The sequence below is a fragment of the Pseudopipra pipra genome, chromosome 22 (genome assembly GCF_036250125.1).
Source record: "Pseudopipra pipra isolate bDixPip1 chromosome 22, bDixPip1.hap1, whole genome shotgun sequence".
NCBI lineage: Eukaryota > Metazoa > Chordata > Aves > Passeriformes > Pipridae > Pseudopipra > Pseudopipra pipra.
In genome coordinates, this window is record NC_087570.1 from 7,504,272 (window position 1) to 7,529,851 (window position 25,580).

The 25,580-nt window shown below is 54.6% G+C and overlaps 1 protein-coding gene across 2 annotated transcripts in view; it reads left to right on the plus strand.

Annotated features, from left to right (window-relative positions):
* Positions 1 to 25,580, plus strand: part of IGSF21 (immunoglobin superfamily member 21) — a 40,991-nt gene that overhangs the window by 10,344 nt on the left and 5,067 nt on the right. For both annotated transcript variants that reach the window (XM_064678873.1, XM_064678872.1), the window contains exons 2-4: positions 11,929 to 12,041; positions 20,363 to 20,484; positions 24,708 to 24,826. In XM_064678873.1, coding sequence (XP_064534943.1) covers positions 11,929 to 12,041; positions 20,363 to 20,484; positions 24,708 to 24,826 — 354 coding nt within the window. The remainder of the gene's footprint in view (positions 1 to 11,928; positions 12,042 to 20,362; positions 20,485 to 24,707; positions 24,827 to 25,580) is intronic.

Sequence of the window (25,580 nt, forward strand, 5' to 3'; positions counted from 1 at the left end):
TTCATTCCTCCATCCTTTCCTCCACTCGGGCCTCAGTTTCTCCTCCATCCCTTTCTCCCTCCTCCCATCCCTCCCTTCCTCCCCCCCTCCCTCCCCCATCCTTCTGTTGCTCTCTCCTTCATCCCTCCCTCTATCCCTTCCTCCATCCCTCCCTTCATTCATCTTTCCATCTCTTCCTTCATCCCTTCCTTCCTTCCTCCCTCCATCCCTCCATTCATCCTTCCTTCCTTCAACCCTCCATCCCATCCTTCCTCCTCCCATCCCATCCTTCATCCCTCCATCCCTCCCTCCACCCATCCTTCTGTTGCTCCTTCCCTTCCTTCATCCCTCCCTCCCTTCCTCACCCTTTCCTTCCTCTGTCCCTCCCTCCCTCCCCTACCCCCACATAAAGCCAGTAGGAGACTCCAGCTGCCCCTGGAATGCCCCTCCTGGGAGCACAGAGGATTCTGCAGGGACGGAGGAAAGGAGCAGGGGGGCTTTGCCTGCTGTGATGGGACTGCTCTGACTTTCCCAGGCTCTCCCGAGGCCATTTTTGGGGTAAAAAGCTGCACATCCCACTCGAAACTGTGAAAACAAAGTGGATTTTGTAGCCCTTGGGAGTTCTGTCCAGCACCAGGTTTTATTTCCCCCCTTCCTCTGCCCGAGGTTGTGCCTTTGGAGAAGCAGCTCAGAAGGAAAATGGGAAAAAATCCCCCAAATATTACTGATAATGATTCCTCCGCAGTTCCCGGGGTGGGAATCGATGGGGTGGGCAGGGATCCCTCTCAGCTGGAAGGGGGGATCGATGGCTGCCTCGTTTGTCACCAATCAAAAATATGGGCTAATTGGATTTCCTGCAAATAGAGAAAGAAATCAGCAAATCCATCAGCTGGGTCACGGGCACAGCTTCTCCGGGGTCACCCGGGCACGGCCAAGCCTTGGGGTGTCCCACAGGACTCCACCCCCTGGGAAACCCAACGGTGGCATCGAAACCCAAATCCTCCCAAATTCCCTGAAATTCATTGTTTTTCCCCCTGCTGCCCCTTCCAGCCCGGTGTGTCTCCCAAGGAATGTGGAAGAAGAGGGGGTCTGGGGAGGACTGTGGGGGTCCAGGTGGGAACATTCATCCCTGGGGTCGGTTTTGGAGGAGCAGCTCCTCCAACAACCCCTGGCTGTAGATGGGCTCTGAAAGGTTTTGCCCCTTGCAAGTGGGGAAACAGGCACAGAGCTCCAAAGGACATGGAACCATGGAATGGTTGGGGCTGGAAGGAACCTCAAAGCCCATCCCATCCCACCCCCTGCCGTGGGCAGGGACACCTCCCAGGGACACCAGCCCAGGTTGCTCCAAGCCCCGTCCAGCCTGGCCTTGGACACTTCCCGCGGGGGCTGGGGAGCAGTTCCCTGCTGCCTTCAGCTCTGCTAATTCCTCCTGGCTGGGATCAGGCTCCAGCCCAGATTAACTCCATGAGCTCTGGCTTCAAATAATTGGCTGCTGGTGTCATAATCCTCATCCCGACAAAAGGGAAAACAGCAGCAGAACCATTGGCTGCTTCCAGCAGGTCCCTCCTAAATTCACCCAAGAAGTGGTTTAAGCTCTGCCAGGTGTTTGGAATCTTTTTTTCCCGAGTTTCCACACCCATATCCAATCCATCAGCGTTGCTTTAGGGCTCTAACAAGCCATGCCGGGGACAATAATTTGCTTTTTTACTCCCAAATGGCACATCCGGGCTGGTTTTTGCTCAACTTTGCTTTTGGCTCTGCCTGGAGACAAGATCTCTAATCCCAGGTGAGGTTTTCCATAATCCCCTGTGCTCAGGGGCAGCATCCAGATGTTGCATCTCCCTGATGTCAACACAGGGCGGATTCGTGCCAGGAGGATCCATCTCCTCCGTGTCAGGGTGGGAAGCTGAGCCTGCTGATGGAAAGGGGGGTCTGGGAATTTGCTGGTGTGGGGAAGAAACCCATTTCCAATCCTTTTCAGCCCAGGATTATGATCCAGCCTCTCTTTCTCCTGCCACACTAAATCTGGATTAACCCCGCATGTGCCTGGAGGGGCTCAGCAGATCCCCCCTGTTCCCCATCCCTCCTGGGATGCTGCTGGATTAAAACAGGGAAAAAGCAGAGGAGGGGGAATTGTAGCTTTCCCCCAGCCTGGAGAGGCTGCTGAGCTTGTAGGACACCTGGATATCCCAGCTCAGAGCACTATCCCATGTTGTGTCCAGGTGTGGAGGAGGCACCAGGCTCTGCCAGATGGATTTTGGGGAATGCTGCACTATCCCATGTTGTGTCCAGGTGTGGAGGAGGCACCAGGCTCTGCCAGATGGATTTTGGGGAATGCTGCCCCGCTCCGGAGGCCAGAATTGGATTGGGCGGCTGGGGATCACTCCTGCTCTGCAAGAGTGGGATTGTAAGAAAATTCCTGCTGTGGTGAGCTTGGGATCTGTTGGAGAAAGACGAGAACCCATGGAAATAGCTATGTGCCATGGCTGTGCTTGGAGAGTGACCCACGGTAGGAGACGGGTAAAGCAACAATGGGATAAAAGAAGAGGAAATTGGGATTTTTGGAACAGTTCTCAAGATTAATTGGGATATGCAAGGAGGTAGAAAAAGGAGAAGGGAATTCTCACTGGGGAATTCTCAGCAGGGTGGCACATGGGAGGGATTCAATGCTCCGCAGTTGAGGCTGGGGAGTGGCAGCATTTTTGGGTGGAAAACTGTAAGGAAAATCCAACTGATGTGGAGAAACCCCCAGGAGAGTGAGAAATCCTACAGGAACCGGGTCTGCTTAGCTGGAAAGTTTGGGATGAGAGGAGAGGGATGTCCTGGTAGAGCTGGTGCACGGGGGGAGTGGGGGGTGGCACCTCCCACCTTTTGTGCCTCACTTGGCCAAACCCCCTTGGCTTTAGGTCATGGAATGGGAACAAAATTGGGGCACAACTGGTTGGGAGGGCTCTGCCCTAAACGGCTGCTGGGGGAGGTTCCCATTGGCAGCCTGTGCTGCAGGCAATCAGCCCTCATTTGCATATATGCAGAGATGCAAATGAAGAGCACAGTCTCCATTTAGAAACCCCGCTGACCCCGACTCATCCCGGGCTCTGCTTTGGCTCCAGCAGCTGCTCTGCCAGCTGGGAAGAGGTGCCAGCAAAGCCATTGCTCCAAACCACTGATGCCACAGGGTTTTTGAGGGAATTTGGCTCTGCTGGACTCTCTTTCCCACCTCTCCGGGAAGGAGACGACGTTGAGGGCTCTGAAAACACCGAAAACGATCGAACTCCAACAAAAATGTTGGCGAATTCCTTAAATAACCTGGAAATGGGGTTAAACAAACAAGACAAACGAGCAAGGCAGTGATGACAAACATCCTCCTCTTCCCCAAACCCAGGCTCGGTGACCCATCACTGGTGGCAGCCACCAATTCTGGCAGCTGTGAAGCCCCGTCAGGTGCGTCGGCGGCGCGTTGAACATTATGTTTTAATGGCAACATCAGTAGGGTGAAGATGGGGGAATAAAATATTACCTCCCCCCCGCCAGCATCGTTAGAAGATGGAGTTGCACATCCTAATGCTGAGTTGAGGGGGGAGAGAAATTATAAATAAAACTTTACTGCGCTCCAGTAAATGCTGCTAAACATCCTCCCCGCCCGCAGGACGGCGGGAGATAAATGTTCCAGCTCTAATTTATGGCTGTGGCTTCCCAGCCTGTGCAGGGGGGGTCTGGTGGCAGCTAATAAAATTCAATATATCACCAAGACTTATCAATGCAGCGAGCACAGCCCCGCTGATAATCGGGGTGGGGTGGGAGATCCATCTTCCTCCCGCTCCCGGCTCTTCCAGGGGCCTCATTTAAGGAGTTGGAGGGCTGGGTGGGTGGTTCCCAAATGACCCTTGGTCCTGGTTGGGTCTCTGGTCCTTCTTCATGTGTTTTCCCTGAGATAAATCCCATTCTAGGGGTCAGTCTTCAGCCTTGGGGGGGGTTGAAATATTACCCAACTGCTCTTTTCCCAGGTTGATGTAATGAGTTTTGGGACTGGGTGGGTGGTTCACACCTGGCTTCTGTCCCTGGTTGGCTCTCTGGTCCTTCTTCCTGTGTTTGCACTGAGATAAATCCCATTTTAGGGGTCAGTCTGCAGCACTGAGGGGTTGAAATATTACCCAAATGGAAGCTACTTCCCATCCATCCCAGCAAGGCACCTCCGAAATCCTGCTGCTCCCAGTTCTCCCGTGGCTGTTGCTTCCCTCCAGACCTCCTTTCTCTTGCATGCCCCCCCAAACCATCCCTTCCCCCATGTCTCTCGTTTTGCAGTCACCGGGTTTGGGTTCCCAGCAGCTCTCAGGGGGGGCAGGATGTGACCCTGGGCTTCCCCATGTCAGGATTTACACCTCCAACGTGGCGTCGCCGAGTTACTCTCAGGGAAATCCAAAAATAGGGAAAACTCCCTGATTTTTGGGTTGAGGGACTCGTTGAGCCTCCAAATGATAACTCCAAGGTCACCCCAGGTGTTTGCCACAGGACATTGGCTTCCTCCAGCCCAATGCTCGGGCTGTTTCACCTCAGAACATCCATCTTTTTATGGGAACGAGCAGTTTCCCGGGATCTGGGGCTGGAGCTGTAGTACAAGCACTGACTCGACGCTGGGAGCGAAAGAGGCCGAGGCAGGAACGGGCTCCTCATCTCGTGCTCCGGTGAGCTGGAACAGGGAGAGCGATGAAGACGCTCCAAAGGGTTTGTTTCGGTCCCTGCCCGAGCCACGGGGCTGCTGCGGGTGGATCCTTCCCACGTGGAACTGTTTGTCGGGAGACACGCTCTGAAGGCGGCGGTGAGCTCGGGAAAAGTGGTGTTTGCACAGGATTTATGGGCCGGCGCTCAGTGATGGAGAGAGCTGGTGCTCGGGGAGTTGGGAGCAGGAAACCGGAGAGGGGAAGGTAGAAATGTGGGAAGGAACAGATGGAGCAGAGGCAGGAGACGGGTGTTGGAGAGAGGGGAGGACACTGCAGCATCCTGAGGCTCCCACTGGTCTCTGTGGGGAGCAGGGACAGCACCCAGGGAATGGCTGGAGCTGTGTCAGGGCAGGGTCAGGTTGGATCTCAGCCAAAGGTTCTTCCCCCAGAGGCTGGTTGGGCACTGAACAGGCTCCCCAGGGCAGTGGGCACAGCCCCAAGGCTGCCAGAGCTCCAGGAGGGTTGGATGATCCTCTGGGGCACAGGGGGTGACTCTGGGGATGGTCCCATGCAGGGCTGAGGGTTGGACTGGATGATCCTTGTGGGGCCCTTCCAGCTCAGCACATTCTGGGATTCTGTGACCCAAATCCTGATATTTACACACCCAAAGTGGCCCAAACTGTCCCTTTCTGTGTCTGAGGGCATTTATCATGCCAAGGCTGTGCTGATGTGGATGAAAACCCCACTGAGCCACAGCATTTGAACGTGTTTCAGCCCAGCATGACCCATTTTGAGCTCTCTCTTTTGTTTCTCTGCTGCCTTCGGTGTCGCTGCCCCGTTCCCTGGCTGAGCTCTCGGTGCTGGGAAGAGCCAACCTCAGCCCTGAGGGACAAAAAAATGACTGTGGTGCTCATAATGAGGAGAAAACTCCTCTGAAAATTGATTTTTCCTTAAGATCTATGGACACGACCCTTTGGGAAGCCCTTCTGTGGTTGCTCGGCGTTGAAGACGCTCTCCATGCACACAAGTGACCTTGGGCTCGACACCAAATGGGGCGTCAGTTCTTTTCCTTTTTGAATGGGATATTTGTCCTGGGAGGAATCCAGGATTTCAGGGAAGAAGGAAAGTGTGGACCGTGTTCAGAAGTCCCATCTCAGGCGGGTTTTGGCAGCAGCTCTGGGAGCTGGGTTTGGTTTTCTGGGTTACACATTATAGAGGTCACAGAGTCATGGGATGGTTGGGAAGGGATGTCAAAGACCATCTCCTTCCACCTCCTGCCAGGGGCAGGGACACCTCCCACTAGAGCAGGCTCAGAACCACATCCAGCCTGGCCTGGGACACTTCCAGGGATGGGGCAGCCTTGGCTTCCCTGGGAAAAAAACCCCACCTTTGGATGGTGATAAAATGTGATGTGCCAGTCCTGACCCATTTGGAGGTGACGTGTGAACTGACCCCCCCCCCGGGGGCCTGGCTGTCCCCAGCACCCTAATGGAGTGCTCTGCTCACTTAATCTTCATTTAAAAGGGGTGAAAGGCCAACCCGGCCCCGCTCAATCGATGCATTGATCCAGATTATTGATTTACATTCCAAAGAGCTAACGAGACACGAGATCCATCCACAGGATCTGGCAGGTTCAGGGCTCCCGTTGCATCCGATTAGGTGGAGAAAAACAGGCCTGAGCATGTTCTGCCCCCTCCCTGTACATCCCACACGTCCTCCCCCCGGCTCTGCCATCCAGCAGGATTTAGGGGCTGCTTCAGTCCAGCAGCTCCCCCATAAAGGATGATTAGAGATCCAGCTGCAAATTGTTTCCTCCCACTTATGCAAATGAATGAGGTAAGAGGCATCTAATTAAATGTTTGTACTTTAATACGCCACGGTGTGAAGGAAGATGAATTTTAATTACGGGCTCTTAATTGTTTGGTCGGCCTGTTAATATCCTATTTACACAGCATTAATACAATTTGCTCTCTGCCAGCAGGGCTCTTCCTCGCGGTGGGGGATGACCAATTTCATGGGTTTATTGTATGAAATAAACCCATTTTGCCAAAGCCAACGCGATTTTTGGGAGGGCAGTGGTGAGTTTGGGGATGTTTAGCCCTGCTGATGCTCAGCTTTCGGGGTTTTTTGGAGGAAAAACTCAATATTCAAGGAAAACTCAAGCAGTTCATGGATTTATAAACTCCCATAGGATCCTCCAACCCTTCATTTTTTCCCCTCCCAAAAGGACCATCTCCTTTGGAAGTGCGATGCCGAGCCCACGTGTCACATCCTATTCCACTTCGGTTGTTAGACCTGTGTTAAAACACCTATTCCTCTGTTTAAATAAAAAATAAACTCCCCTGTACAGCAGCTTTCGAGGAGAAGCTCAAGATTCAGCAAAATTTGGCCACTCTGGACGGGGCCAGATGTGACTCCTTCGCCGGTTCTCGTCTCTCGGAGCCCTCCCGGGTTAACGAGGAGAGGCAGCAACGTATTATAATTGTAAATGGTCCTGGAATGTCATAAATAAAGCATCAGCCGAGCTGGGGAGGGAGAGGGAAGGTATTTGCTGCGCTCCCAGGAACGGGAACAACTGCTGGTGTTTAATCTTTAATGAACAAGATGTTGCAAAGTGCCGCCAGTCAGAGCGTGTTTGGGTAACGCTGCTCAGCCCGCGGGGGGGTGACAGCCCCGACCCTGCCGTGCCACCGCTCGCCCCTCGTGCCAACCGTCATTCCTCGGTCGGGAATGCGGAGCAGGATCGCTCCCAGCCTTTCGCGGGTGTTCCCCGCCCTTTCTATCCCATCTGGCGCTTCTGCAAGTGGCGAAACGTCTCCTCCTCTCCTCAAATCCTGGGAAAGGATGAAGATCAGTCCTGTGTCTATTGAGAGATCCTAGTCCCTGCTTTCCCATTCCCTCCTTGTATCCGCCTCCCGCGCTGGCCCCGGTCGGTGTGAATTATGGATAAGCCCCGCTAATCACCGGCTGATTAAAATGATGAGCTGTTAATATTCCCTCGCCTGTCGCCTCCGCCGAGGGGGCGCGGCGGTACCTGAAGGCTGGCGGGGACGGGTGGGGCTGGATGGGGCAGCTCCGTCCCCTCCTCCGGCTCCATCCCGAGGCACCGCCCCATGGAAATGCTCCAAAGGCCATCCCGGAATACAGCAATGGGGACAGGGGGAACCTTGGGGTCGTGTCCCAGAGGGGTGAAGTCCATCAGCAGCCGGGGCTGCCCCAGCCCTGGAAGTGTCCAAGGCCAGGTTGGACGGGGCTTGGAGCAGCCCGGGCCAGTGGAAGGTGTCCCTGCCCATGGAAGGAGGTGGCACTGAATAGGCTTTAAGGTGCCTTCCAACCCAAACCATCCCATGATTCTATGATCAGTTTGAAGTCAGCTTTTTGGGAAGCGCTGGGAAATGAGAAATAGCTTTTGGGGAAGGACTGGGAGGTGAGAAATAGGTTTTTTGGGAAGCGCTGGGAGGGTAGAAATCAGGGAACGGAAGCACCAATCGATAATAACAAACAAATCTTCAATTTTGATGAATGTTAGAGGATTTCAAGGGCGTGGGAAGATGGAGAGGAGTTGTTTTGTGGTGCTGGGATGCACTGAAAGGTTCCATCATCCTGAGGCGTCCTGGGGCGCCCAGGGGGTGCTGTGTGGGCTGGGCTCGGGGGGCTCCCAGCACCCCCCACCCCCTCCTCAGCAGGACAGGGACCTCAGCCAGGGGGGTTCAGCCACGGGTGCTCCATCCCTCGAGATTCCCATGGGGTGCCTGGCTGCTGCTGTGTGCCAAAATCTCTGATGGGAGGCTGACACTGGGCAGAAGTGGGGCTGGAAGCATCCGGCCTCATCCTCCCCTTCCCGGCCGGAGTGAAACCTGCCTCTTCCCTCGGAGCTATTTTGTAATTGAAAGCACTGAGCATGTTACAATGTGCTCCTTTTATTAATGTGTCACTCCTGATTTAAAAGGACATTTCATTTATCTCTCCCTTCCCCCTCTCCCCCCCTCCCTTTTTTTTTTTATCCCCCTTAAACTGGATGTCGCAAGAATTCCCACAGCTCCCGAGCAAAAATACTCTTTTCTCCCCAGGGATGCGATCTAATCAGAGGGATGAATTTCCATAGGTCTGAATCTAATCAGAGGGTGGCCCGGCACAGCTTTCACTATAAAATATGTCTTATTTAAAAGAGCAAAGGGGAAGGAGAGGAGCCTCGGGGTTCAGAGCTGCCTTTGGGATGCTGATAACGCAAAGGATGACGGAGAATTTGGGACGGGCTCCTCCTTTGGAGCAAATCTGGTGCTCAGCCCTTTTTAAATAGTTCTTAAAATTCAGCAAGACCTGTCACTGCTGGTTTCTTCTCCCCAGTAAATCCAAAGAAAGGGCCCAAAGTGTGGATTTTGAGGAGCGGTGACACTTGGCAGTTGTGTGCTGTCGGGAAGCAAAGGGAAGGGGAGGATGAGGGATGAGATTTGTGCATCAGCCACAGCAAAACAGCAGGTTCTGGACGGCTCCATCTGGATTCCTGCTTTATTTTCCAGTGCCTGACTTTGTTTTCCCTGCTTTTCGCCCTCCCCTCCACACATCCTTAGCATTTTGGGGGCTGGTTCCTGTGGGGATCATGCATCTGTTTCTCTCTGCTCTCCCTCCCGCTCTTGCCTCCTTCGTTTCCGTGTCTTCTGAGGTTATTTTGCTCTGAATTTGAGCAGTGATACTCTTTGAGCATTTGGATTTTCACCTTCCCTCCCCCTCCAGGCACAGCTGGGGCTCCACCATCAGCCCTCCGTGGGATCCCCATCCCCTGGCACCGGCACAATAAATCACAGAGTTCCAGAGCTTTGTCCTTTCCACTCAGGATCTCCTCAGGAGAAGTGCAGGAGCATCCTGTGGTTACACCCTCATATTTTTAAGGACCAAATGTCCAAATTTAAGGACCAGCCAGGCCTGGATTACCAGGAGTAGAGGCAGAAGCTGCTGCCATTGGCATCTCAAAGTGGTTTTGCAACACCTGGAGGGAGCAGGGCCGGCGGGAAGCCCATTTTGGGTATTTTTAGCCATTCAGAAGTTGCAGGTTGGAAATGTGTTTCCAGGGGGATTTCCTTGGATAAATGCTTGGGCTGATGCATTTGGGTGAGTGGCTGGGGCCACCCCAAGCTTGATTAGTTTTGACTTAAAAAAGCCACCAACCCTCAGAAGACATTCTAAGCACCCCTCAAACCCTTGGCTGGGCTGGGACTGGGGATGCTTCCCCTTCCCATTGCAGGGCACGGGAATGCAAGGCAGCACCATGGGAAGAGGGCTGGAAAACCATCTGGAGATGCTGCACTTATAAGCCAAGAACTCCTGTGTTTCAATATCTCCTGGGCACGAGGGAAAACTCGATCTTAGCTCCGGCTTTGTCACCGTCGGTTCTGCCGCGGGCTTTGTGTAATCGTGCTGATCCGCGCCGGGGGCAGAAGGGGATGGAATCCCGCCCGAGGCTCCAGCGCTGCCTCATGGAGAGCCTGAGCTCTTCCACATGCGGGGAGGCTCCGTCCCCGGCACGAATCCACCCCCCATTTCCTTCGGGCAGATGCCACCGAGCTGCCAAACGTTCGCTCATCCCCCTCCCTTCCCTTCGTGCCTGTTGCTCCTCTCGCTCCTGGAAATGTCAAAAGTGAAGCAAGGGGAAGCGGGGCAGTCGCTGCGAGACCTCGACTGACCTTCCTCACATCCTTCCTCCTCCTCCTCCTCCTGCTGCCTCTCCCATCACTGCCTCTTTCTATCTGCAAAGCCCCGAATTCGAGGGGACCTTGTGCTGTGTTGGCAATCGCAAGGAATTAATCCCTGCTTTAGCAAGCTAAAATAAACCCTGTCCAGGCGAAGGGAGAGGCTGGAAAGATGCTGGCCCTGGATGAACAGGGATGCTGGCGAGGATTTGGGTCACTCTCAGCAAGGAGGTTGGGATTCCAGGCTGAAACATTAAACTCCATCTTCCTGTGCATCGATTCAGGGCTGCAAAGAGCCCTTGATTTACCCCTCATGGCTGCACCTGCTGTGCAATGCTCCAAAACCCCTCCAAAAACATACAGAAATCCACTTTTTATCTAAATTTCCTCTCTTCCAGTTGACTGCAGCAGCAAGGCTGCTGCTATAACCCCCCAAAAAGCAGCACAAAAAGGGTTTCTTCACCCTGAGAGCCCCGTGCTCAGTATGCCAGGCCACGCTGCCGTGCTGGTGCAGCAGGCACGTGGGAGTGGAGCGTGTTCTCCCGCAGGTCGTGGCTGGGATTTATAGCAAAAACAGCGACAAGTTGTTTTACAAGTGATGCTGAGCCCGGAAACACCGGCTGGAGGACACAGACAATCACCTTCACCTCCTCCAGGGCATCTCCTTCCAAGGAGTCTCTGGTTCTGCAGCCCTGCTTCTAAAACTGCTCCTGTTTTCCAGACTTTCTGTCAGGTTTTTTCACCCAGTGCAAGCAATAACTAAAACCCCTGGATTCTGGCAGGGGGTGAGGGGTTCTTTTGGGGTGTCCTGGTTGCTGATGGGGTTAAACGGGTGTGATCAGGGTGAGGATGCTGAAGAAAGGCTCTGCTCTGCCGGGCTCTCAATCTGTCATCTCCCAACAGCCGGAGGAAAGAGAGGAAAATAAAATAGGAGTGCAATTGCCTGCCCTCCTGACCCTGGCTGCTCTGTGCTCCTGCAATAGTTTTGCAACAAATCGAGGGGAAAGAGGGAGAAAAGTGCCAGACGGAGCCGCCCGTGCTCTCATTTTCCAAGGACGGATCCGGCATCCAGGCGGGGGGGACGCGGGGAAGGAGCAGGCTCCTGGCCAAGGCCGGGCTGTAAAAACACAGGTTGGGCTTTGTGCATGCTCTGATTAATCTGTTGGATCCATTCCCATAAGGAATGAGTAATTTAGAGATTTTAAAGCAAGCCTAGGGCAGGGGAACCTGGTCTGGAATGGGGGGAGAACCAACGTGGGGCAGAGGACGGTGAAGGCCAAGTCAAAGCCAATAAATTCACAGGAAGGATGGGCTGCAGTCTGCAGGGTGGGAGGGGGTTTGGTGGGATTTTCCTAAATTCCGGAAGGGTTTTCTTCAATTTAGACTTTTTTGCTGCATTGGGAGCAGCCAAAATTCTCCACTGGGAGGGGCCAAGTACCACCCAGGTGGGCTCGTCCAGGCATCCTCCCTCCCTCCATGGGACGCAGCATTTGCTCCCCGTGGCCATTAACCAGTGAAACCATCCAGGGACAGCGTTTTAACCCCTGCTCCAAACTTCCCCAGAGCTCAACTCTCCTTTCCTCCCTCTCTCCTCCCTCTCCCAGCCTACCTGACCGTGAGCATTGAGCCGCTGCCGCCCGTGGTGGTGGGAGACGCCGTGACCCTGAAATGCAACTTCAAGACGGACGGGAAGATGCGGGAGATCGTCTGGTACCGGGTGAGTGGCACCAGAGCCTCTGCCCTGCCCCTGGGGATGGGAGCAGGAGGACACGAGGCTGCTCTGCTCCTGTGGAACAGAAGGTCAAGGCCGGATGGTGGAGGGAAAGGCAGAGCTCTGGCTGATGGGAATCGATTCCGGGAAGGAGCCAGGCAGGCTGGCCTTTCAAAACCTGGGAGGGGAGAGATGTCAAATGGCTTTGTGATCACCCTGAGAGCTCCGGGAGGCATTTCCCAGGCGTTTCGTTATGTTTTCCAGGTGGATTTGGGGTTGGCAGGCTCGGTTTGGTGCTGGGGGTTGTACTGAGGGTTGGAGCTGGTCAGGATTTGGGGTCAAGGTCGGCCCCGCTCTGCAAAGAGGATTTTCGTGTTGGGTGTGAAATGATGCAAAAAAGAGGGGGGAAATTTGGCAAAATTGGGGATGTCGGGAGCTCAGGGAGCAGTGCTGGGCTCGTCATGTTGGGCTCTCACAAAACCTTTCCCTGTCCCCAGAATATTTGCAGATTTGGGCTGTTGATCTGGAGGGAAACAAGACTTAGAGCCTCTGGTTTCTTCTGAGGAGGAGGGATTTGGGGCTGTGGCTTTCCCCCCTTCCAGCTTCACTCCCATCTGCACCAAGCCCTGATCCAACCTCAAATGTAGCAATCCAGAGCAACATTTTTGGCTTTCTCCAGGAAATTTCAGCATAAGCTGCCAAACACAAATAAAACCCCTGCGGTGGTTTGATCAGAGCAAACCTGAAGTTTTCCAGGATGGAAACAGAGCTCTTTGCTCATGGAGGAAGCAAAGAAAGGGCAAATGGTGCCGGTGGCATCGCATGGAGTAACTGCCTTTCACCTGGGAACATTTTTTCTTGGATTTACCCTCACGTTTCTGCTCCCTGAACAAGGAGCATCTCTGTCTTAAAGCTCCTCTTCACATCCAGGCAGGTTTATAAATAGGAGAAGGTGCTCTCTGGACTGAAATATATTCACTTGCTGGAGTGTGATGTGTGCACAGGAATATTCCATCAAACCCTGGATGCTTTTTGCTATAAATAAATGTGTGTAGACATGTATAACATTTAGGGGTACACCTAAACAGGGTACAGGGGATTCAAGCAGACAAATTTAACAATCTAACCCAAACCCTGCCCCAGCCCCTCAATTGCAGGGTAGAATTGGCTTTGTCTCCCGGTGCTTTGGGGAGGAGGTTTTTTCTGCTGGCTCTGCCATCTCCACCAGGTTTTTCCTTCCCTTTTCCACTCAGTAATATTGGATTAACCCACTTTCCGGGAGCTGGGGCTGGATTTGCATAATCCCCCCTGTGAGGAGGGATGCTGGAGCCCTCAGCGAGAGGATGATGCACTGGGGTGGCCGAGCAAATTATGCTCTGAGAAACCACGGAGAGAATGGAGAGGGAAAAAATAACCCAGCTTTTATTTTTATCACCACAAATCCCCCTCTCTTCCAGTTTTTTTACCCCCCTCCCCCATTCCCTTTGTCTCCTTTCCTGGGGAGCTTCCTGCGTTTGAAAGTTGGGTTTTTCATGGAGCATCTCAGGATTTGCCAAATTCCTTCCCGATTTTAAGCTTTTTTTCCCCCTTTTCCCCACATTTTGTCCCACTCCTGGACTGTTACAGCTGCCCAGACCCCCCGTGTCCGCTCCCTTGGGCGAGGGGTTGGGTGAGCCGGGCTGGACCTGCTGGGGCTGCACAGTTGTGTTTATACCACTTGGAAATCCTGAGGACGTGGCCCCAGAGCAGTGGAAGGGGGATGTGGGGCCTCCAGGGGCTCCTCTGTCCCTTGGTTTGCTGGACAGGGAGCAGAGCGAGCTCCTTGGGTTTAAGGACACGGAGCTGCCCCAGGGGCGACGACGGGTGTGGAGGGGAAAGGGGGAGAGTGGAGGAGCAAAGTCAATGGAAGCGGTTTGGGGGGACAGAGGGGGGGGCATATCCCATGGGATGGATCCATAACCTATGGAGTGCATCCATAACCCATGGGATGGATCCATAACCCAGAGGATTTATCCATAACCCATGGAGTGCATCCATAACCATGGGATGGATCCATAACAATGGGATGGATCCATAACTCAGGGGATGAATCCATAACCAGTGGGATGGATCCATTACCCATGGGATGGATCCATAGCCCATGGAGTGCATCCATAACCCATGGGATGGATCCATAACCATGGGATGGATCCATAACCTATGGAGTGCATCCATAACCCATGGGATGGATCCATAACCATGGGATGGATCCATAACCCAGGGGATGGATCCATAACCATGGGATGGATCCATAACCCAGGGGATGGATCCATAACCCATGGGATGGATCCATAACCCAGGGGATGGATCCATAACCCATGGGATGGATCCATAGCCCATGGAGTGCATCCATAACCCATGGGATGGATCCATAACCCAGAGGATGCATCCATAGCCCATGGAGTGCATCCATAACCTGTGGGACGGATCCATAACCAAGGGATGGATCCATAACCAACCAGATGGATCCGTAACCCATGGAGTGCATCCATAGCCACGGGATGGATCCATAACCCATGGTGTGGGTGTATAACCCAGGGGATGGATCCATAACCCATCAGTGGATCCATAAACCATCAGTGGATCCATAACCCATGGGATGGATCCCTAACCCATGGGATGCATCCATACCCCCCCTGGGTGGGTGCAGAACCCCCCAGGGTGGGCACACCAAGGCCCGGGAGGGGCAGTTTACCACGGGCAACCCCCCCCCAAGAAGCACCAAACTGCAAACCAACCCCTCCAGACCCCCTTTCCATCAGTTCCCCGGGAAGCCCATGGCTGAGGGCTGGGCAGGGCCGGCAGCCAGGGAAACCTTTTCCTGAGGTCAGAAACTCCTCAGCGGGAGCCACAAACCCACGGCAGAGCCAAGGAGAGCTGGGCTGAGCAAAAGGGCTTTTGGCAGCCTGAACAGGAACCGCACCTCTGCAGAGGTGTTAATTAATATCCAACCCCTCAACACCATCACAGCACCTCCGGAAGGTGCGATGTGCCCGAGAACGTGTGCGAACACGGGGCTGCAGCTCCTGCACATCAGGCAAGTGCCCAAAAACCCTTCGCGGGAGGCGAGGGCGGTGCCGGCCGCGCAAATGAGCTCGTAATGAGGCCGCGGGGCCCCGGAGCTGCCGAGCTGCTGGTTGGAGTCTCGGAGGTCGCACTCGAGACCTGATTAGTATGGTCACTGCCACGCCGCGCAGGGCCGGGGAGGGACAGGAGGACTCTTTGCAGCAGTGCAGAGCTCTGAAAAAAAAATAATACATAAGCAGGAGAGAGAGGGGAAATCCTGCGAGTCCCCGCCGCGGCTCTGCGCAGACATCTGGCAGGGCAGGGAGCGGAGCCGGCGGCAGCCGGGCTGTGCTCACAGCCGAGGCTCGGGGAGCCTGGGAATTCCAGGGAATGCGGAGCCGGCAGCAGCCGGTCTGTGCTCACAGCCGGGGGTTCGGGGAGCCCGGGAACTGCAGGGAACGCAGGGTTTGGTGTCAGACGAGGGCCAGGAGCGGTCCCCGGCGGGGCGCGGGGCTCCCACCGGCTCGGGGAGTGTGACAGGGACAGCGGGCATGGAGGGGGCCCCGCGGGGCTGGGGGCAGACACTCTGCCTCCGTTATTTAGAGTTTGGTGCTCAGTTTAATTAGCAAGAAGAAAAGTAACTGGGCGCGGGAGCTGGCGGTGCTGTCCGCGGTGCTGCCCGCGGTACCCGGCACGGGCGCTGCTCCCTGGAGCACCCGCGCTGCACTTGCTGCTGGTGGTATCCGCGGTGTCCGGGTGTTCCCGGGGTACCTGTGCTGTACGGACGTTGCTCATTGTAGTATCCATGGTGTACAGGCACTGCTCTCCAGAGCATCCCTGGTGTGTGGGCACTGCTTCATGGAGTAGCCATGGTGTGTGGGCATTGCTCCTTGGAGTAGCCATGGTGTGTGGGCACTGCTCCGTGTAGCAGCCATGGTGTGGGAGCGTTTCCACAGCACTCATGGGGTACATGCCGTGCTCTCTGTGGCACCCATGATGCACAGGCATTACTCCTTGGAGTACCTATAGTGTAAGGTCACTGCTCTCTGTAGTATCCCTGGTGTAAGGTCACTGCTCTCTGTAGCCTGCCCTCGGTGCACAGGAATTACAAATCCTTTACTCCATCCGAGATCTCCAGGCCGGTCCCTGCCTGGCAAAGCCCGCGGAGGCTCCAGGTGCTCCCCCCGGCCGGTGGCTCCCAGCGCATCCCGAGGTCGGTGGCACCGCTCGGAGCCGCCTGATCGACGGTGACAAAGCCCGTCCCCGCGGGGGCCTCCCCTGCCAGTGCCCATTAGGAGAAGGGAGACATTCCAGCCCCCCTCCCCTGCCAGTGCCCATTAGGAGAAGGGAGACATTCCAGCCCCCCTCCCCTGCCAGTGCCCATTAGGAGAAGGGAGACATTCCAGCCCGGCCGGCACCTCCCGCGGGGCTCGAGCGGGAGTTGTTGCTGGTGACAAAGTCCCCGCTGGCAGCAGCAGCGGCTCCAGGGGAGGGGGCACACGGGGTGCAGGGGCCAACTGAAGGGCACACGATGTGCTGAGGCTGTTCCAAACCCTTCCTGTGCCGTTCGGTGCTGCTGGGAAAACCCAGAGCCTCGGCAAATTCGGGAATGCTCGGGAAGAGGCACTGGGACGCTGCTTTTCACCCCTCGCTCCTGGAAAACATCTCCCTGAAATTCGCGTCCCCCTCCAGATTGTCCAGTGGTTGTGCCTCTGATTTCCACACTTGCTTCCCGTTGGGAGAAAACTCAAGTTTTATGGATGTGGAGAAATTCCCTAAAAGCTGAGCAAAGCTGCTGATGGAGAGATTTTGGGGCCTGCAGCTGCGAGAGGTCTGACTCGTGCCATTCATCTCGCCCGGCTGGGTTGTCTCCGTGCCTCGAGATGATAATTTAAGTGTCAGGATGGGGAACTCCTTTAATTCCTCATGTTCAGGCAGGGAGAGAAGGTCACGAGCAGCAGCAGTTTATTGAGCTCTCTATTACCAGGGCATCGTTCCTGCTCCAGGAAGGCTGGGATGTGCCTCCCAAAATTGAACAATCCACTTGTCATTTGGTCATTCCTGTGGTTTAGGGATGTTGGAGAAGGGGGTACCAGCCTAAGTGATGCCTTTTGGGGGATGGAGAAGGGTCATGGTGTGCATTTTGGGGTCAAACCACCTGAGTTTGGGCAAGTAAATCAAATAATCTGGGGGTTTGGATGGTGAATTTGATGCTGGTGGCTCTGGGCAAGGTGGTCCAGCAAGCTCGGGATGGGAGGGTGGATTCCAGCCAGCTGAGCTAAATGTGGATTCTCAAGGGAATGGGCAAGGGAGTCAGAAAAAAGCTAAAAAAGGAGTTTTGCAGCAGGATGAGTTTCTCCCAGTGCTGTGACAAGGACTTGGACACTGCAGACCCCGGTGCTGCTCCCCCTGAACAACCCGGGCATTGCAGTCACCCCTCGCAGCCCCTCCAGGGGATTTTCCCTCTTTCCATGGCAAGTGCTTGTCCATTTGCTTGGAGAGGGTGTGTCAATGCAGCCCCCAGGACACCGAGCCTGGACCAGAGCCCGGTGATGTCATTTCACAACCCACTTTGCCCTCCAAAATCGCTCCCCCCATCCGCCCTGATCCTGCATCCATCGCCTGCCGATGCCTATTGAACCCACTGGGCATCCCAGCGAGAGGCTCCAGGGATATTAATGGGGCCACTGTATTTTGGGGGCAGCGAACGGCAGGGTCACCAGCGAGGTGAGGGCGGCAGGAGGGAGCTGCCTCTGCGACAGCAGGAAGGAGCAGGAGGTTAATGCCTCCCTGTGCTGTGGCAGTCGCCGGGTTTTTGTCAGGAATAAGATTTTTCTTGGGATTTATAAATAATGCAGGAGGCAGCCTCGGGCTGTCTGAGCTCGGCTCCGGTGCTTTAAATGTGCATTTCCTCTCCTCGTGCCCCTTTTCCTCACACTCCTTGATGTGGAGATGTAATCTGGGGCAGTCGCCATCCGATGCTGCCCAATTATCATCCTTTCTTGTTCCCAGCGGGAAGCATCGGGTTTGGCTTGGCCGCTCCCACTCCCCTGGGGGTTTAGCAGCAACTTTATATGGAGCTCCTCTCCAAAAAAATGACCCCAGGGCACAGATAAAAGGCTGAAAGTAGGTCTAATCCCCGGAGAGAGACTATTTTCCGTGCGCCTTTTCCTGGGAGTTTATTAACTGCCTGTAATCCCCCCGCGACTGGGCTCCGCATCTTCCCTTGCTGTGCATCCTCAGGGAATGCCGGGGGTCCCCGGGAGGGGGGTTGAGCAGTGGCACGAACGACTTCCAGCTGCATTTCCCACTCCTGTCCTTGGACGGAGCTTGGTGGTTTGTCCACATCTGTCCAGACGTGCCGGGGAACTCCCGTGACTGATCCGGGGGTGTCACATCCACCTCCCCCCATTTCCAGAGCTTCCTTCCCGACAACTTCGTTGCATCCCTAAAATAACCCCTAAAAATCCTTGGAGATGATGCACAAAGAACCTCTCCATCCAGGAGCGGCTCCTTAAACTCAACCCGGGGTGTAAATACGAGTCAGGGGAAATCAGACGTGTCCTTGAAAACTTCCCCTGATTCCCAAGGCCGGAGATTTACAGCTCTGATAATTCCTCCCGCACTTCTTTATCCCACGCCCGTGTGTTTTCTTTGCAATAAAAGCCTCAGCCTGGGCGAATAAATCTGAAGAGATGGTTTTAGTGACAGATTTTTTTCTTCTCTTTTACCATTAAAAAAGGTGGAAAAGAGGAAATCTGGAATCAAAGTGTTTTGCCCAAGCGAGAGAGATGCATTGGGTGGGGTCAGTGGGGTCTTGTCCCCAGGAGATGCTGGGTTTGGGGGGTTGAACCCCAAAATCTTCTGCACCTGGTTTGCTTTAAAACATGACTATTTTAACCCTCTGAGGGACTGAACTGGGCTGTTTTAGCCCCAAAATGCACATTTCCTCCTACATTGCTTTCCTCTGCCTTTTCCTTCTTAATTTTCTGCTAAAATTCCTCCTCAGAAGAAGGGCAGATAAATCTGAAGGCACTGGGGGACACAGGGGAGGAATGAGTCCTCCCCAGACCTAAAAAGAGCCTTTTTCCACTTAAAAATCCCAACCCCAGTGAGCAGCTGGACACAGGAGTCGGTGATGCCATAACTGGGTGGAAATGTGTGGATTTTGCTTTTAATGATAAATAAAAAATATTTAATGTTATTAATCAATAAACGTATTGAGGGCACCCTCGGGAAGTTCACGGCCAACCCCTATCCAGGAATGTGGACGTGCCGGAGGGCAGGAGCTCTGCAGAGGGGTCGGGACAGGCTGGATCCAGGGACAAGGGGGAGCGTCAACAGGGCCAAGTGCCGGGTCCTGAACCTGGGTCAGGACAAAGCCCTGGAACGCTCCGGGCTGGAAAGCCGGGAAAGCCCCGGGGGTGCCGGTGGCAGCGCTGGACACGAGCCGGGTGTGCCCGGGGGGGCGAGAGGCCGATGGCCCCGGGCTGGGCCCGGCCCAGGGGGGGCACAGGAACAGGGCAGGGCCCGTCCCTGTGCTGGGCACGGCCGGGGCACCTCCAGCCCCGGGGGCACCGCTGGGACCCTCCGGACAAGGAGGACCCGGAGGGGCTGGAGCGTGTGCAGGGAAGGGAAGGGAGCTGGGAAGGGGCTGGAGCAGCAGGAGCAGCTGAGGGAGCTGGGGGGCTCAGCCTGGAGAAAAGGAGGCTCAGGGGGGACCTTCTGGCTCTGCAACCCCCTGACAGGAGGGGGGAGCCGGGGGGGGTCGGGCTCTGCTCCCAGGGAACAAGGGACAGGAGGAGAGGGAACGGCCTCCAGCTGTGCCAGGGGAGGCTCAGGTTGGACATCAGGAGGAATTTCTCCCTGGAAAGGGTGGTCAGGCACTGGAAGGGGCTGCCCAGGGAGGTTTGGAGTGCCCACCCCTGGAGGTGCCCAAGGAGGGCCTGGCCTTGGCATTCAGTGCTCTGGGCTGGGGACAAGGTGGGCATCGAGCACGGGGGGGGGATCCGTGGGCTGGGAGGGCTTTTCCAACCCAAATGATTCTGGGATTCTCTCTATAAAAATTAAAACAATTCTATTATAAATATTAAAATGCGTTTAGTAAACATTTTAAAATACATTTGCAGTGTTTATCATAATTATATTTAAATGTAAATAAAAAATATTAAAATATTAAGAATAAAAACCTTACAAATATTAAAAAGTGATCACAAAGCTGCTTGGAATTGCCAAAATTGACCCATGGGCATCTCATAAATGGGGTTGATTGTTTTATGCAGGTAACTGATGGTGGCACCATCAAGCAGAAGATCTTCACCTTCGATGCCATGTTCTCCACCAACTTCTCCCAGATGGAGAATTATCGGAAGAGGGAGGACCTGGTTTACCAGTCCACCGTGCGGTGAGTCCCTCATGTCTATTTTAATGCCTATTTTTAGGAATTTTTCCCCATTTTGGGGCAGTTGAGAGAATTATGGCAACGGCCACAGTGTGTCTCCATGGTGGAAATGGGCAAAGAAATACAAGGCTTGGGAAAATTGGGAAAAAAAGAGTCTGTGTTTATATATAAACCAGGCACAGAAGCTTCTCTTTGCTTTTATTCCAAGTGTGAAATCACTTGCAGGAGTGTCAGTTTTATTACTAATTACACACTTGCTTTATTGCCAGTGTTATAAAAACAAAACTGGAGCTTGGAAAAAAGGTCAGGGGAGGTTTAATTCAAGGTAAAGAACCCAGGATGAAGTATTTATCCTTCCCCGTTTATTTTTCCCCCCTTGTTTCCTTTTTAAATTAGATTTTTCTAATCGGATTTCAAAGCTCGTTTTTTCCCAGCGTGGGGTAATAAAAATTCCGTGTGTGGTGGGGAAAATAGTAATTTCCTCAAGTGAGGTGATGGTTTGCACCTGCAAATGTCCGTGGAAGGGTTGGAAAAGGGCTTGGCACAGCTCATCCCACGGGATGAGCAGGTGTGAAGTGGGAAATCCTTTCTAATTCTTTGGAATTCGATTTTTTGGGGGGAGTTTTTCACTGTTTTTTTCTACTACACTCGGAGTTATTTTTCATTATAAGCCAGTGTGTGAGACGGCTGTGGGAATTAATGTGGATTTAGAGTGGAGAAAGGGCAGGAAAACAGGGTTGGAAATACTGTGGGGTTGCTCAGGAGATGCTCAGAGGATGCTCAGGTTGCTTAAGGGTTGCTCAGGAGGATCCTCAGGCCCCACTCAGGGGAGGCCGAGGAGAAGTTCAGGATGCAAAGGTGCTGCTCAGGAGGGTCCGGAGTTCCTCAGGGGATGCTCAGCTGAGGAGCAGCAAGGTCAGGAGATGCTCTGAGGTTGCTCAGGGTTTGCTCAGAGGATGCTCTGGAGAAGCTCAGGAAGGTCAGGAGAGGCTCAGGATTCTCAGGGGTTGCTCAGAAGTGTCAGGAATTGGTCAAATGTTGCTCAGAGGATGCTCAAGAAGGTCAGGAGAAGAGCAGGATCCTCAGAGCTTGCACAGAGGATGCTCAGGAGAGTCAGAGGGTTCTCGGGATGCTCATGAGGATGTTCAGGAGGGTCAGGATGCTCAGGGGTTGCACAGAGGACGCTCAGGAGGGTCAGAGGGTGCTCGGGATGCTCATGAGGATGTTCAGGAGGGTCAGGATGCTCAGGGGTTGCACAGAGGATGCTCAGGAGGGTCAGAGGATGCTCAGGACATTCTCAGGGGATGAGCAGAGGCTGCTCCGTGGGTGCTGCTCTCCCTCGTTTTGTCTCCCCATGTCCCCGCAGCTCCGCTCAGCCACTCGCTCACATGTTGTACAAATTCCTGACACGACTAATTACTGTTTGGAGAACGTTTTGGCAGCTCCACGGAGGGATTACACATTCCCTGACTCCGCTGCCGTGGTTCCTGCCGTAAAGCCGGCGGATTCGCTCAGCGCCGGGTTTGGCCGTTGCTCTCCTCCAGCCGGGAGCGCCAGGAAAACTGGAGAATTAAACCGGATTAAAACGTTCCCCGTGCACAGCAAGGGATCACGAGCACCCCTGGAGCGAGGGACGGGGAATGAAACATTCCCTGTGCACGGAGCGAGCCGGAGCATCCCTTGAGCGAGGGACAAGGACGGGCCCCGCTCACCCGGTCACGGCGCATCGCGCCCACCCGGCGCCGAAAAGCAGCTGCTTTTTTTGGCTCCAAACCCTCCGTTTTTCTCCCTTTCACTGAGTATTGTAGAACTAATAGAATTTGTGAGCAGAAAATTTCACCGCCCTAGGACCAGGCACTTAAAAGGCTCGGTAATCGTCGGCACGGTGCTGGCAAATCGTCCGTGGAGTCGGGGATGTTGGCGCTGAAATCTTTTCATGGAGTTGCCTTTTGTTTCAGAGGAAAACAGCAACTTGCCTGGGGAGAAGGAGATATTTCTCAGAGGGTATGAAAAGAGCTTGTTTTCCAAATCATTGGCTTTTTTGGGCGGGGGGAGGGGGCCCTGCCTTATTTTGGGGCTCTACTGAAGAAGAGGAGCAATATCAGGAAGGGTTTGGTGACAAGTCAATTGTTTCCTGGCTGTATCCACTCATTCCCTGTTATTCTGTATTTTCACCAATTTATTAATTATTTTCCGGGGAATCTTTGTCACGGCACGGTCACGTCGGAGCTGTCCCACGGAGCGTTATCCCGGGTGGCACAGCCCTTATCTGCACAGCACAGAGGGCTGGCGGAGCTGCCTCTTTTCATCCCGGCTTTGAACGCCGCCCGCTCAGATGTGAAGAGCAAAGCCAGGAGATATCCAATATCCAATCCTGCAGTTTGGGGTTTTTTTCCCTTCCTCTGATTAAAATCCCACCCTCGTCGCAGCAGACGTTCTTCATGAATATCTATATAATTTTCTTTCCTTCTTTCCAGCGTGCTTAGAGGACGCAGAGGACACGCCAGGCAGCGTTTTGCCTTTGCAGGGCTGTTGGTTTCCTCTCTGCTGTCCCCAGGAACATCAGACCGACCCAGTTAGGGCTGTTTTACACCCAAATCCAAAGGGCTCCTTCACGGGGAGGAGCAGCCACTAGTCTGGAGCCGGTCCCCAGCTTGGTGGGGCCCAAACCTGCTCCTTGTGCTGCTGATGGAGGGGGTGGGTGGGTGATTTCCCGCTCCGAACACGGATAATTAGAGGCTGGAACAGATGGTGGAGGCTCAGTTGAAAGCGTTGTGACCATTAAAAGGAGCTGCCAAGTGACTGTTCACTTCAACAGGGGCTTGTTTGTGCTAGCGGGGGCTCGGGTGTGAGGAGGAGGTGTGGGAAGGCAGCCAAGGGCTGATGGGAAGGAGCTGGGAAAGGAGTGCCAGATTTGCCCCTGGATGGGGAGGCCCGGTGAGGTGCCCACCAAGTGGGATCCTTCAGCTGGGAGTGGCTTGCTGGGTGCTCCAGGTGGGAATTGCTCCCACCCTTGACACCGTGGCGGGATCCTGCCGGGTGGTGAGGTGGGATGATGCTGCCAGTGAGGAGGGATGGTGACATTGACTGGAAAAGGGGGAATGCTGCCAGCTGGCAGGGTGGGATCCTGCTGGCTGGTGAGGTGGGATACTGGTCACCAGTAAGATGGGATGCTGGTCACTGGGAAGGCAGGACAACATTCCCAGCCACTGAGGTGGAATGCTGCTTGCTGGGAAGGCAGGATGATGTTCCTGCACGGGGAGGTGGGATGGTGCTTCTGGCCAACAAGGTGGGATGGTGCAGACAGCAGGGTGGGATGTGCCAGCTGGGGGGGTGGGGTGATGCTGCCGACTGGCAAGGTCAGAAGCTGCCAGCTGGTGAGGCAGGATGGTGCTGCCAGATGGCAAAGCGGGATCCTGCCAACCAGAAAGGTGGGATACTGAGGACCAGAAGGGTGGGATCCTGCCAACCAGAAAGGTGGGATGCTGAGGACCAGAAGGGTGGGATCCTGCCAACCAGAAAGGTGGCAGCCAGTGAAGTGGGATGATGGTCCCAACTGGCACAGAGGGATCCTGCCAATTTGGCGAGGTGGGATGCTGAGGACCAGCAGGGTGGGATGCAGCTGTCCAGTGAGGTGGGAAGATGCTGCCCACTGGGGAGGCGGATGCTGCCAGTCAGCAAAGTGGCTCCTTTGCAGCCAGCAGAGCATTTCCACCTCCAGTAGCAGCGATCCTTTCCACAACTCCTCCTCTCCTGTTTTTCCCAGATCCACAGAAAGTCTCTAGATAAAAGATTGATCGATGGGTGCTCTGGGTTTGCTCTGAGTTTGGGCTTTTGATGCTTTTATTTGCCCGCATTACTGTGGTGGGGTGGCCTGGAAGGTGCGGGGCTGAGCTGGTTCCGTCGGCATTCCACAGGCATTCCACAGGCGTTCGATGGCTGCGGTCACGGGTTTCTGCTCCCGGCAGTGCTTTCCCTCCCATCCACGTCTCCTTTCAATAATGCAATTACTTCCCCTCGGAGGAGCTGTCAGGGCCAGTAAACTCCAGCTGCTAAACTGCATTACAGGGCTCCCTCCCGCAGCCTGGGCACTTACTAATAGTTTATTGATCCCCGTTGCCGGGGAGGAGCAGCCCCGTCCGAGGCCTGGATATCCAGGTGCTGACCGCTCCATCCCCGGGAAAACGAGGCCAGGGTGGAGGGTGAGTGCTGTGTGTCCTCCTCAGCCTGCCCGAGGTTCGCATCTCGGACAACGGGCCCTACGAGTGTCACGTGGGGATCTACGACCGAGCCACGCGGGAGAAGGTGGTCCTGGCCTCCGGGAACGTGTTCCTCAACGTCATGGGTGAGAGGGGAAACACTGCGGGGCCTCAGGGCCAAGGGACAGCAGGGATTGGGCTCCTTTTCCCATCCTCAGGGCTGGGGAGGGGGATGGGGATGAGGGTGAGGATGAGAACAGGAATGGGGATGAGCAAGGGGACGGGATGGGGAAAGGGATGAGGGCGCACATGGGGATGAGAATGGGTATGAAGATGGGGATGAGAAGGAAGATGGGGAATGGCATAAACACAGGGACAAGGACGGGAATGGGCACAGGGATTAGAACGGGGATGGGCATGGGGAGAGGGAGGAGGATGCACATGGGGATGAGGAGAGGGATGAAGATAAAGGTTTGGGGATGGGGATGAGGAGAGGATGGGGAGAGGGATGAGGATGCCCATGGGGATGAGGATGTGTTGGAAGATGGGGATGGGCCAAGGATGGGGAGGGGAAGGAGGATGGGAATGGGATGAATGTGGGGAGGAGGATGGCCATGGGAATGGGCACAGGGATTAGAATGAGGATGGGGATGAGGGGGAGGGTGGGGAGAGGGACGAGGATGCTCATGGGGATGAGGATGGGTATGAAGTTGGGGATGGGACACATTGGGGTGAGGATGGGACAAAGATGAGGACAGGGAAGGGGATGCAGATGGAGGTGGATATGGGAGCGAGGATGAATATGAGAATGGGGACAGGGATGAGGATGGAGATGGGGATGGGACAGGGAGGGAGATGAGGATGAGGATGGGGATGTAGGTAGATGAGTGGGTGCTGAGG